Genomic DNA, 14023 nt, shown 5'->3' with positions numbered 1-14023 from the left:
GGACATTTCATAAAGTTGATGGGCATAGGTAGCCAGTGGACATTGGTTGCAATACTGTAATTAAATTTCAAAGAGCTCAGCATGAACTCAAGCTGAGAAAGATCTCTTCATCTGAACTTTCAGATCTGTGATGTGAACAAACACAATGCAGTGATGAACTTGTAAGTTCAGAGTCCTTTTTCTTATTTTTTATTTTAAAATGTAATTCCCCTTTTCTTTTTACATGTTACTTAAGCTCATTGAGGTACCACTGCAATGTGGTAGAAAGCAAAGTAGCAGCTCATTCTTTCTTTTTTTCACAGCTACCTAAATATCAGGCCTTTATGCTCCAAAGGCAGTAAACCACATTCAAATTTAAAAAGTTTAATGTGTCACTGAACCTGCTTTAATGTTTCCTTTTAATTTCTCCCTCTGCTGTAAATGAAGGACCCAGACTCAACTGTCTTCCCATGTGTCACTCCCATCTTTTGAAGTACAAGCCATCTTCATGGCAGTTTCTTGAATTCTTTCCATGACCTTATGCCACATTTGCCAGCAGAAAGGAGAAACTTCTTTGCCAGGGCCAAGAATCAGGCTTCAGTTCTCTACTGTATCCATACTCAACTCATCATAAGGTGATGGGTTATTATATGCAATAGGATATCTGGGAGCTGCTTATGGTTTCACAAGTCTGCCCTTTATTCAGGACCGGTCTGCAACCTTCACTAATTTGAACTGCAGGATACTTGGTGGGAACTCAGTTGTAGTTCCTCCTGTAGTTATCATGCACTGTACTCCATCTATCAAAGGGCAGGTTCAAAAGTCACCTCCTTCAGCTTTAGACTTATATATACTGTCTCTCTTGAGAAGCTCACTTTAAGTGTTAGCTCATTTCACATGAATTGCCAGGTATCTAGCAAAATGGCCCTAAACGGCTAACTGTTATTGCTGCACATCCATCTGTGACTTTGTAAATAATGTGGTTTATATCATTACTAGTCTCTTGGGACAATCTGTGGCACCTGAGAGCCTGTTCATGCAAGGCTCACTCTGGGAGCAAATAAAGAAATCATTGCTGTAAACAGTTTTCTAGAAGACAAGATGCACTTCTGAAGTGTAACTAATGCGGCTATCAGTGACAGCTAATACTTCATTTTTTTTCCTCTCGGTTCCTCCACAGTGGAGAATGAGATTTTCTATAAGAAGTCTTTGCTATAGTTTCTCAGAGGCTGGAGAAAAGCATGTTTCTACTTGGTTGATGTTTTTTCAGTGGACCATTCCTTCATCCAAATTAATAAATATTTTGAATGTGGTCACAACATTTGAGCTCAATCAGTCAGCATGAAACACAGTTTCCATACATACCTCTTTAGATGATTCATTTCTCGTTTTGACCTTCACTTTAAGGCACTCAGGTATGATGCTTTGGCTAGATCTACAATCAGAGCTTATTCTGCCCACATTGACACAAGGCCACGTGGATAGCCTATGTTCAAAACAGGAGCAGGGACATACAGTTGATTCTTTTATATTTTTTTTTTTCTGATAGATTCCATTAACTTTAAGCACTTTAAAGATATTGCTGGCTTTCAGGGAGTCAGTTTGAGGGGCTACTTCAGATCTTTGCAATCTAGCCATATACTGTTTCCCAAGTTCCTAAAAGGTATTAAAATATTCACAAAGCTTTGCCCCATAGTACTTGCCCACACATGCACAACCAAAAAGATTAATCTAAGGTAATTTTACAGTAGTTTAGATAAACTGCATTCAACCAATGCGCACATAATTATTCAGAACGAAGGTTCCCTTAATCTGATGGTGTGCTTTTCTTCTAGAATGAAAGCCACTTTAATTCTGAGTAGGAGTGTCTATGTAAGGTTTTAGTGCTCTTTCAATTCACTTTGCGTAAGCTGTGCAGTTCTCCTCTGAATTGATGTACTCATTGTGTCTTTTTCTGCTGTGCTTAGTGCTTGTCGTTGTGGCAGTCACATCTGCACGGGGAGAGGCCGGCCTGGCACCATTCTTCTCCAGGCTGCCGCTTTTTATTTGTCACAGCAACTGTGTTACCCTCTGGGCAGCTAAAAATTTCTTACGAAAACAGCTCTGTTTTCCACAGAAATCAGACTTTCTCTTGCCCTCATCCAGTCTGAGAGAACATGGTGTTCTCTCAAAATTCACCAAGTACTGCACATCATCACAGTTTAAAACAACCACCTCCCAGAGGCCTTTTGTACTCATGACCGTTGGGACAACTGTAAACTAATCGTGCAGGGTAGGACAGCATTACTGTCATCCCCTTTTATATAAAAAATGAATAATACAAAAAGGCCAAAACACACGAGAGACCAGAACCTACATCTCCAAAGTCCCAGTTAAGCAACTGTGCTCCTGCAGTGGTTTTCATCTTTATCAGAGCAATCACACTCCAGGAAGACATTCAAACAGTTCCCCACCACCACCTCCCTCCCCCCCAGAAAAAAGCAGCTTGTGCACTTGGATGATTTTCAGAGTCATCCACCAGGAGTGCATGCTATCAGACCCTTCCTGTATACAGGACACAAAAAATGCTCCAAACTGCCAATAGATTATGTAAGGAGAGGAATGGCTTTTAAGAAAAATTATTTTTTTGTTTGTAGTTTAGTGGGAGAGAGATTAAAGAAGCCTAAAGACATGAAAAGCATGCCACTGAGCTGAGTGGTGTGTTTGATACTCTAGAGGAAAGGGATGCCATCCAGAAGGACCTTGACAGGCTTGAGAGATGGGCCCATGTAAACTTTATAAAGTTCAACAAGGCCAAGTATAAGGTCCTGCACATGGGTCAGGGCAATTTCAAACATCTATACAGGCTACACAGAGAATGGATTGAGAGCAGCCCTGAGGAGAAGAACTTGGGGGTACTGCTGGATTGAAAATTGAGTATGACCTGGCAATGTGCACTTGCAGCCCAGAAAACCAACTGTATTCTGGGCTGCATAAAAAGAAGTGTGACCAGGAGATCAAGGAAGATGATTCTCTGCCTCTACTCTGCTCTGGTATGGCCCCATATGGAGTACTGCATCAAGATCTACAGCCCCCAACACAAGAAAGATACGGACTTGTTGGAATGAGTCCAGAGGAGGGTCAGGAAGATGATCAGAAGGCTGGAACACCTCTCGTGCGAGGACAGGCTGAGCGAGTTGGGGTTGTTTAGCCTGGAAAAGTCTGCAGGAAGACCTTATAGGGTCCTTCCAGCACTTAAATGGGGCCTACAGGAAAGATGGGGAGGGAGTCGTTATCAGGGAACATAGCTAATACAAAAAATGGTAACAGTTTTAAACTGAAAGAAGGTAGATTTAGGCTAGATATTGGAAATAAATTATTCACCATAAGGGTGGTGAGGCACTGGAACAGGTTGCCCAGAGAAGTTGTGGATGTCCCATCCCTGAAAACATTCAAGGCCAGACTGGATGATGCTTTAAGCAACCTGGTCTAGTGGAAGTTGTCCCTGCCCATAGGGGGTGGGATTGGAGCTATATGATCTTTAAGGTCCCTTCCAACCCAAACAATTCTATGATGATTCTATCTGAAAACTGAAGCTGAGCAACTGACTTCAAAGCTTATTTATTCTGCAGATGCAGTCACCTCTGTACTGGAGCCAACTCCAAAAAACAGAGCCTTGCTTCAGAAGCCAGCTCAGGCTTGAGTGGTAGAAAGATAAGTATCCACCTTGGGTAGCAAGGACTATACCTTTGTGGTTTTACAATCTCCTGTGCAGACTTCATATCAGTTCAGATGGGCTCTTCCCCTCACATATGGTACATGATGTAGATAGATATGGCCTCTAACCCTTGTTTAGTTCAGGCCAGTAAGTTAGGCATGAGTCCTGCCCTGGGAAATGCATGTTTGCACCCAACATTCCAGCCAACAATAAAAGCTGGGGAGCTGTAGGCTCAAGACTCAGCTGGAGCAGTTAGACTTGCTGAGCAAGTGCTCGGCCTGGTGAGCAGAAGTGCAGTGCTCATCAGGATATGCAATGCTTATTCATCTGGATTGGTGAAAACACCTACAGAGCAAACTGACAGCTTTTGCATAAGGTCAGGCTTTTTATCTACCTCTGACACTCCTCCTCTGTTTCAGAATGATGAAGATCATCAATCGACTTCACAAGTCAATGATGCTCCTGCAGTATTTCTCCACCCAGTCCTGGGACTGGTCTTCAGATAATATGAATATGTTAATGAGTCACCTTAACACAGAGGACAAAAAGGTAAGCATGTCTTAAATATGGATTGCTAAATACCAGTTCTGTTCATCTGCAGCAAGTGTTTTTAGTGCACTGCTAAGCTTATGAGTGACATCCGCCTAGATGACTGGAACTGACTTTAGCTTGAAATAATTTATTTCGCCCTTGTTTTATTAACGTGTCAGAAACCATCGGTTTATTACAGGAGAATGTTTTCTCTTGAGGTGTATTGCTCTTTCTTCTGAGAAAGGTGAATCACTGCAGTCTTTTGAGTTAACATGGCCCCTCTCTGCCTTGTGCTGTCAGTTTTCTATTTGGCCTGTAAACAATCTGAATTTGTTTCCACAGACAAAATGGATTGTACAAAGGGAACATAACTTTATATCCCCAGTGACCCAGCTGTACTCAGGCCTTTGAGTTGGAGTTGGCATCCTAGGTAGCTGTGGCCATTTTACTACCTGCCCTGTGGTTGGCTACGTAGACTGGAATACTCAGTGGATAGGAAAGCTAAGGATATTCCTTTTTTGATGGACACATGACATTTCTCTTTCTAAAAAGAAAAGGTCAGTTCCAGTTTTCACATCACAGCTCTGGTCCCCAAGAATTTTAGGCATCCCCTTTCATGGTATGATGTGACCATGTTAACTCATGTGCTGTACAGGAGCCCCAGAAAGACAGCATCAATGGTAATGCAAAGATATGTGCTTTGGGGAGTTTCATGGTAATTAATTAATCACTAAAAACTGTGATGTATTCCCACTATCTTTTCATCCTAATTTTCTAAGTGTTTCGCTCTTGCAAAACCAGGAATCTCCTTTACAACATCCCCTTCTCCCTCATCTCTTCTGGCAGTCGGTAGGCTTTTGTTGGGAGATCTAGATGGGAAATACTTGAATGATTTTGGCATTTTCATCCACATTGGTTTTAATGGGCACTGCACAGGGAAAACTTAATTAATATATAGTCTCACCCTGAACAACATGAAAAAAGTTCCTGTTAGATTTAAGTCCCCAGAGAACAATTACTTTGCAGTATGTCAGGCTCTGCTGTAGTCTTTATAGGTTTGAAATAGTACTCCTTAAGAATGAGATTGCAACTGAAAGACTGAAGGAATACAAAGAGTAGTTCTGTGATAAACTTGAACACACCTTGGGTCAGTATCTCCTTGAAAAGAGATACTTAGGCATTCACATCAAACTAGTCTCACTCATATCATTAAATTCTGGCACAGACTCTGAGTAGTAGAATCAAGAGTTTTCTCCCCTAATTTGCAGAGGGAGAGTATGCAGCAAATTCTGTCCTCTAAGGGTAGTGACACTGCTGTGACTACAGTAGAGAGAACATAAATGGCGGGATAGGAGCTGGTTCTCAGGCAGATAAACAAGAAATAAACATCGAGGACTCAGTGCAAGCTGGGCAGAGTTTCAGGCTTACCAAGCTGCTTATGAGAACTCTATGAGATGAACCATGTCCCATGTTACCACTGCTGCATTGTGAGCAGCATTCAAGCTATTAATAGACAGTTTATGGGCAGCACACATTTCTGTATGTATCTGACAGACACACCAGGATCTGTGCAGTAGCTAATCCTCTGTATTTGACAGAGTTAGCTAACCCCTCTCTGCTCAGCTATTGCTGGTCTGATAACAAAGCTCTTGCACCAAAGCAAATCATGTGGATTGGCATAGAGGTGAAAGGAAGATACTTTTCTGAGTATCTTCCCTTGTAAGACCCTGTAAATAAGAAATGCCATTCACTTCACTCCTTCATTTAAACAAAAATATTCTCTCCAAAAATCCCTCTTCCTCTTTACAAATCTTTTATTTGCTCTCAGACAACCACATGAGAGCTTGCTAACAATTTTTCCAATAACAGCGTTTGAATTTTTCAGGGGTAATTAACTGTACAATTAGATTTTGTTGATGCCAAACAGCAAAGTAACCTATTTCTTGGACTTCTGTCAATCTAGATGCTGAGAGAGAATGCAGCACAACACAGAGTAATACTGACACAGAGACAGCTGTTGACTTAATGTCCAATTAATTTATCTGCACATAACTTTAGTGACACATTAAAAACTGTGTGGAGGTTTTCAGATTAATCCATTTATCTGAGTGGAATGCCATTTTTCTTCCACAATTTTGTGTATGTGTGTATAGCATATGTGTGTATAGATACACATGTTTATGCACAAATGGCCACCTGAAAGACAAGTTTATCTGCCAGTTAGCACTAAATTTCTGCTTGCTTTTCCCACATTCCCAGCTGGGTAAGACACCAATCGATAGCTGTGAAATATAGTTTGTTAGTGCCCCTGTGTTCTTAGAAACTAGATGGCTTTAATAACTTCAGAGAGGGGGTTGTGTCAGGAATGGAAGTCAGCAAAGAATTGATGCTTAAAGGGAACTTGTTTTGAACTCCGGTGTTTAACTTCTGCTCTTTGTCTTTAAATCCCAGTTATACAACTTCGATGTTCGTCAGCTGCACTGGTCAGAATACATTGAAAGCTATTGCCTGGGTGCTAAGAAGTACCTGCTAAATGAGGACATGTCTGGCATCCCAGCAGCAAGGCAGCACTTACGAAAGTAAGTCATATCCAGTGACAAGGACAAGAGCTCCTGGCTACTTTGAATGGCTTTTGAGGAAAATTGTTCTATTTACATTGTCATAACTGTTGTTGAATAATATGGAAAAAAAACAGAGCATAGCTTATTTCTTAGGGCAGAGGGTTGACAGTATTTCATTTTCCCATCCTGTAAGAAAGAGGACTTTTGATGACACTAATGATGAGGTACTAGATATTATGCCTTCCCAGCAGATGACCAAGTAATTAAGTTACAATGCAGAAGAGGAATAAATGAATGCAGAAGTTCCTCATCATTCAGAATTACAATAGAAAAATACAAGTCAGATTTAGATTTTGTGAAGCTCCTAGAATTTTTTAGCAATTCAAAGACATAGCATAAAAACTTCAGACATTTGTATGATTTTAGATTTCATTTTAAAGCTGGAGCTTCTAATTCCTTGGGGGAAAGGACAAAAATTTTCCAAAATCAGTGCAGGCCTTATGCATTCAATCCCTGGTGGCAGTTTAAGAGAATCTGAATGAGCAATTTGAGATTATCCTTCCCCTATTCAGTTAAAGATTGTGCTCTTCCTGTCTTCTCCAGCCCTTTTACTGACAAGTGCAGGCAAAAGGAGGAAGAGCAGCTCTCTTGAAGTAAGAGCCTTGTTCTTTCCTTTAAGCAAAAACATTCTTGTGCACTATAAATACTAGAAGCATAAAACAGGCTGCTGTCATATGAAGGAATCCTTGAAAAGTTGTTTGTTGATGGATCATTTTTAAAGGATCTATAGAAACCTCCATAAAAGGCCACTAACTACCTCATAGCCTATTTGCAGTACTGCAAAAGTGAAGACCATTTATAGTTATTGAGTAATTTCCCAACATTAAAGACAAGGTTTCAAACAAGAACCTTACTCATCAAATGAAAGCACAAAGTATTGGACCTAGACTATCAGTTAAAAAACAACTCTCTGTATGACTTCAGTGTCTATTCTGGTCCGAAATGAGTGTACACAGAACAAGAGACACTTGAATAAAGGTATTCCACCTATTCCATTAACTATTCACTATCCCATAACTTCAACACAGTCGTTGGCAAGATGGTAGGGACATCTTAGGCACAGTCTCTTCACCAATATAGGAAAGGCAAAAAGCCCAAGGGCCACTTGTATATAGGATTTCTTATAAAATTACCTGTAGCAACCAAAGCAAGCTGCTAAGTTTTTTGTGCTTTTGTCTTCCTCCATAAGATGTCTCTTTATCTTTCTCAGGCTGAGGAACATCCGATATGCATTCAACACCACCCTCCTTGTGATCATCTGGCGCATTTTCATTGCAAGGTCACAGATGGCTCGAAACATCTGGTACTTTGTGGTGAGCCTCTGCTACAAGTTCCTTTCCTACTTCAGGGCATCCAGTACCCTCAGGCACTGAAGCCGTCCATCAGCAACCAGCCTCTTCCAGAAGGACCTCCATCTCCTCTAATCAGCAACTATGGGTGTCGGGGTCTGAAAGTAGCATAAAAATCTATTCCCTTCAACAGCAGCCTGCATTTATTGCGCAGTTGTATGTTCACATTTTTAATTTTAATTTATGCTTTAATACATGGTGGTCTTTCTTCCATAGGACTAGGCCAATTTTTAAAGCCATAAATGAAGCTTTAGGAACAGGTCAAGCTGGAACCATTCATCTAGAATCTGATGTGCAAGAGTAAGGATTAACCAAAGTCATTGTCTTCCCATGTACTACCTAGGCTCTCTTAATCCTATCTTCTTCCTCAAAAGAGGCTAATTTAAAGCATACTACCTTAGGAGAAAAGGATGCCATCAGAGAAGACCCAGTCAAGGAAATTAACCTGTAAGAGGTCTTCCTAAAGAGGCTATTGTTTCATTCTCATTCAGTGAAATGGTACCTTATAGAAAAAACACAATTTCAAATTTTCAGTTTTTCAAAACTTAGAGGAGAAAAGAATCAGTTACACTAGACCAGTGAACACACTGAACAGTTTTCAGATCTTGTCTGATATTGCTACTGAGGACTGATACTTTCAAGCCATAACTGAAGACATGCATTGAGTTCATGTACCTGTATTAACTCTACTCACTCATGAGCTGCTTGCTTATGGAGAGGTATTTTTTCTCTCTGTGGTTAAGGTTGCAGTCTATTAAAACACCCTGTTCTTGGATTTATCACTTTTGCTTGGAAAATTTTTTTGGCTTGAAAATATGCTCTATTTACTCAGAAAATGAAGAGTAGGCTTCTTAAAAGATTGAAGAAGAATTCAGAAACTCTTTATCATTTTTGAGGAATAGGTCCTTTTCCCCCTTGGATTTGTCTGTAGAAAACTTCTCTCCCGGTAGCTCAAAAACAGCCTGATACTGTCTTTCTCACTTTCATTACAGCTCAATCACTTTGCAGTTGATCACTTCTACTGGCAAAAAAAGCGTAAAGACACCTATGGAGGAAATTCCATCAGGCCAATTCTGCTGCCTTTCCTGTCAGTAGAAATTAGAAGTCTGAAACTTGTTTTTGTTGACAATAGGAGAGGTTTCATTGACTTCTGTTTTAAACATACACTGTGAAGGTAACACATTTTGTCCTACATTGCAGCTTGAAAGGAATCCAAGGATCCCCCTAATGCTCATGGCTATTGGAGATACTTGTTTCCCCTAATGAAGTATGAATTCCTGTGGGGAGAGAGAACCTTCTCCAAAGTAGCTGGTGCAACAACAGCCTTAGTGCAACAGCAACAAATTTATCATGCTATCTGATGTTTCAAAGTCAAACCTAATACTGGAATATTTTTTTATTCAGATAACACTGAAAAAGCACTTTAAGATTATCAGAATTTCCAACAGCTAGTTTTTGAAACAATGCAGCATCCAATTTCTCTAGTCTTGTGTCATGTTAGCTGTTTGAAAAAGTAGTGCTATGCCACAAAAAATGACACAGTTGCTCTTTTGAGAACTGAGAATAGCAGAGCATTTACAAAGCCGGCTTTCTTCAAAAATTATCCTTGTTTTTTGCCACTGAAGGCAAGAGCAAGTTAAGATGACAGTATATTTATATCATAGGCCTCCAAGCTGGTTCAAAAGTCTTTCTAAAGGTGAAAGAAATTAATCTTCCTCCTTATGCCCCAGAGGTCTAGTTTCAGGCAACTGCCAAAGGATGCAGCAGAATGTGACCAGAAACATGGTATCTAAAATGGCAGGACTCTGGCATTCCCAAGCAAAGGCCCATGTGTCTGTCACACATTAGTTCTGATCTATGCTCAGTGAGGTCAAACATCTAGTTTACAAAATGCAAAATTTCCAAGTTCTTGCCTTGAAAACATACTTTCAAAGTGAAACCATGCTGGTTGTTAGCTATGTGTTTTCCAACTCCAGAAAGCTGGCAGTGCATTCTGTGCACTGCACATTAGCAAGGTGTCACTGTCTGGGAAACGAGGAGCTATGGGTTCAGGTGCTAGGTACCAGACATATCACATGCAAAGCTTCCATAGCAGTGTATATGGTGAAAGTTAGCTGCATTGTATTTTGCTAACCTGGAAATGTAGAGACTGTAGCTACTTTGCAGAGTGAGGGAGGTTGCTGTTGGGATTCCTCTAGAAACACTTCATTCCCTCAAGTAAATAAGCAGGTCATCTGCCAGCTTCCAGTTTACTCATATGAAAGGCTAAAAAAAAAAAAAAAACAAAATTTCAGATTACTTTGAAATTAACTTAGCTTTAAAGAATGAATATTAACTCATATCCTAACATTCTTTTTTTAAGTGCCTGCCTTATGTACAAAAAGAAGCCACATCTAAGAGGATCATAAGTCTCAGGCCATGCACATGATAGACAAAAACCTGAGTCTCTCAGAAAATTCAAATACTGCAGACCTGTTACACATACAACAGCTGACTGATGTAGACCAGACCTACTATGACGGTGTCCTGCCTTCCCTTCCCCAAGGCTGGTCATGCCATGCATTCCTCACGTATGCCTGGTGGCATTCATAGTTATTTGCACTGGCTCTATTGTCCCAACAAGTCTGAGATGTATCTTTGCTCACCCGACATTATCCTGACCTGTCTTCTGCACGTGTAAAAAGATGCTTTGGGTTTCACAGTGGTTGCATCACCTTTTAAAGCTCTTCAGCATTTTGCTGAAGGTAACAGTCGCAGCGAAGCTACTACTCAGCCCTGAAAAACCAGCAGGAGCTGCTTGGGATGTTGCAGGAACACAGCTGTTGCAGATGGCATCTGCTGTTTTGGAGACCTTTCATAGCCCACACAGCATTGCCAGCAGCTTTCTCCAGAGCTCTGGCCTTGGCTGGAGGGGGATCAAGCTGTTAGTTTTCCTTAACAGAGAGATAACATGCAGTGAAATTTGAATCTTTAGTCCATTTTCCCGTGGCTTAATATGCTTTCAAGTGGTTGTCTGAACCACAGAGATATTTCAGAAAAACCTCAATGCAGACACTGACATGTGGCCTTTGGCTGCCAGTCATGACTGTCCTCACGGAAAGCTGGACCTAGTATAAGAACTTTTTCTTGCCTCAAGCAGTGACTTACTTATCTTTGATGTTTTATTGTGTGCTCCCCACTGTATTTGTATTTGCTCTGAAGAAACCCAAGCCCTGGGGGAAACATCTAAAAGAAAACAACAAGTGACAGCGCTTCTTTTCTTCCCTATTCTCTCTCTCGCTCTTTCATCTATAGTCACAAGCTTTTGACAAAAGAAAAGCCAAATATAGTTGTTATTATTAAGTTCAATTGGAGGTCCCGTGGTAACTGCGTAAATTAGCGTAAACTCACACTCACAACTATAAGGCTGAAGCAGGACTTAGGTTGGTTTTGGGTATTTTTCCCCTACAGGGGTAGCATGGTGAATGCTGTGGGGAGAAGAGAGGACTGGGAGTGCACTTGCTGCCTCTGTTCACAGATAGCAGAAGCATTGCTAGGCACAGAGCAGCCAGCTCGACCAGGAAAGGGAGACGAAAAGGATCAGAGAACTATGAGCTGCCAAACTCAGAGCACTCTGACTCCTAAGGCATGGGGGAAGAGCTCTGTCAGCATTTTGTTATCAGTTTGGTTTCTTGTAATAAAAAAAATGAACTGAAAGGCTTCTCTGTCCTTTCCCCCAGCTACCAACAAGCAGCATAGAGAATAGTATTGGCAGTCATTCTGCACAGCCACAAAATAAAGTATCTGCCACAAACAGTATCAAGGGATTATCCTTTGTAATTGATTGGACACTATGAACTTGCAGTGCATCTACCGCATCGCCGTGTCAGGAACCTGCAGTGCTCTACAGAAATAACATGGACCTCTGCTGAATCCAATGTACTAACGTTTTGTTAATATTATACATATACACTAGTCTGTAGGCTATAGCTATGAACAGCTGTGCAAACGCAATTAAACACCGAATATAATTTCACTGCCAAAAAGCAATGGGCATAAGTTTGCAATTAAGAAGCATCTCTTCTTGCATTAAATTGTGATAACAAAAAAAAAAATCCCTAAAATTAATCTGAACTTAAACTGCCTTTTGACTGACAACCAAAGCTGTTTATCTTCAGCGCATCTGTTAAAAAAACCCAAACCTCGCTCCTCCACCCTCTACCCCAATAGCTTCATTGAGAAAACACAATTCTTTCTTGGCAGAGAGAGGGGGTAACAGGCATACTGGTATAATACAGGTTGTTGGCACATTATCCACTTCCTCAAGAGATTTGCTACTTCACATTTTTTAAGAAAACATGGTTATATATGTCTGGGTTTATAGTTACATCTTTCAGCACCGGTTTTCTCATACAACATACAGAGATGGTAAAAATAGTGGAGCTCATATTGAAAGGCCAGTCTGTGTTTGTTTGGTATGCATTGTTCCAATTAAAGATGAAGTGATTAAAATGTATCCTAGTTTCCAGTGTAAAGGAAACCTAACCTATAGTACTATTAATGAAATCATCATCATGAATAAGCAACTGGGAAAAGAGGGAGGGGGTCATTCTTTTGTTTGTAAATAAGCTACAGCTTCATGGTCAAAAGCATGCTGTTGCTCTTCCAGCATTGACGTTCTACCACAGAAAGCAAGGATGAACTTTTACTGTAATTGGACCCATTATTCTAATACAGAGTAAACACCATCCTGTACCTTCCGCAGAGGCTAAATGGTGAATAGTCCATTAAATGGTGCTAAATATTGGTATGAAGGTGGTACAGACTTACTGAAGAGAATTTAAAAATAAAGAAGAAAAAAGTGTATTTGGGGAATAATTAAAGATGTACTATCCCACTTTTCTCTATTGCTTAAATGTCAACTATGATTTGAGTTATTTTTTTCAGATTAACATGAAACTGCTTACAAAAGTTTCTTGTTCATACATAATCTTGGCAGACACCAGTTTATAGTAAAATATGTACGCTCCCACTGTCAAAAGTTTATATGGTTCTATCTGCTATTTCTATTTTCTTGTTAGCTATGAGACAACTTACTGTTATAAATCTTAATTACAAAGTTTCTAATGTTAAGGTGTAATCTTTTGAGCTCTCAAATCAGATAAAATGATAAAGTCACAAATTATGAGAACCTCAGCCATAAAATTGTTAATATGTTTATGTTATTTTAAACATTTAATAAAACAAAATATTTTAAAACTATGGTCGCTTTGCATTGGTTAAGTTGCTAAAGAAGATACAGTTACTTGCTGGCCATTGCAGTTCAGCATGGGCTGCATATGCACCACATCTGTACACATCTGCACCACAGCTGCCAGCACAAGGACCTGCTGCACAGACCAGGAGAAGGAAATCAAGGAGGGGGAACCCCAAATTTTAAAAAGTAATGACGGTGAGACTTAAACCCACATACATAAGACCTGGAAGGGTCCATCTCTGATAAGTATTTTCCAGAAAGTAATAGGGACAGGTCTTCAGCAGCATGAAGTTTGTAACAACCTGAGCAACATACCATTGGCACCTGAAAATATTACCCCAAATTCTTAGTTTTACAAGGTAAGGACTTAAATTTATACTTAACACTATAATGCTGGCATGAAGAGCTTTAAAAGTCCACAGAAATATGGTATGCTTTTACCTCAAGAACCTACTATATGCTGAGGAAAGTTTAAGGATGTTAATTGCATAGGTGGTGGGGTGGGGAGAGGAGGAATAATCCTGGTTTATATGTGTTTCCAATAAGCGTATACACTACTACTTCAGGCTGTTGGATAAACTCTTAATCTAGCAATTCTCTGGATTGCCAA

General features: G+C 40.2%; 1 protein-coding gene across 1 annotated transcript in view; it reads left to right on the top strand.

The window, feature by feature from the left end:
• Positions 1–8201, top strand: part of FAR2 (fatty acyl-CoA reductase 2) — a gene marked incomplete at both ends in the record, with an annotated part of 80094 nt that extends 71893 nt beyond the window's left edge. Inside the window, 3 exons of the mRNA XM_080354308.1 lie at positions 4096–4225; positions 6659–6786; positions 8039–8201. Of these exons, the coding sequence (XP_080210434.1) occupies positions 4096–4225; positions 6659–6786; positions 8039–8201 (421 nt within the window). The remainder of the gene's footprint in view (positions 1–4095; positions 4226–6658; positions 6787–8038) is intronic.
• Between the last annotated feature and the right edge of the window lie 5822 nt (positions 8202–14023).

Source organism: Nesoenas mayeri (genome assembly GCF_963082525.1).
Source record: "Nesoenas mayeri genome assembly, chromosome: 1".
In the NCBI taxonomy this organism is placed as follows: Eukaryota; Metazoa; Chordata; class Aves; order Columbiformes; family Columbidae; genus Nesoenas; species Nesoenas mayeri.
This window is presented reverse-complemented; position numbering and strand designations above follow the sequence as displayed.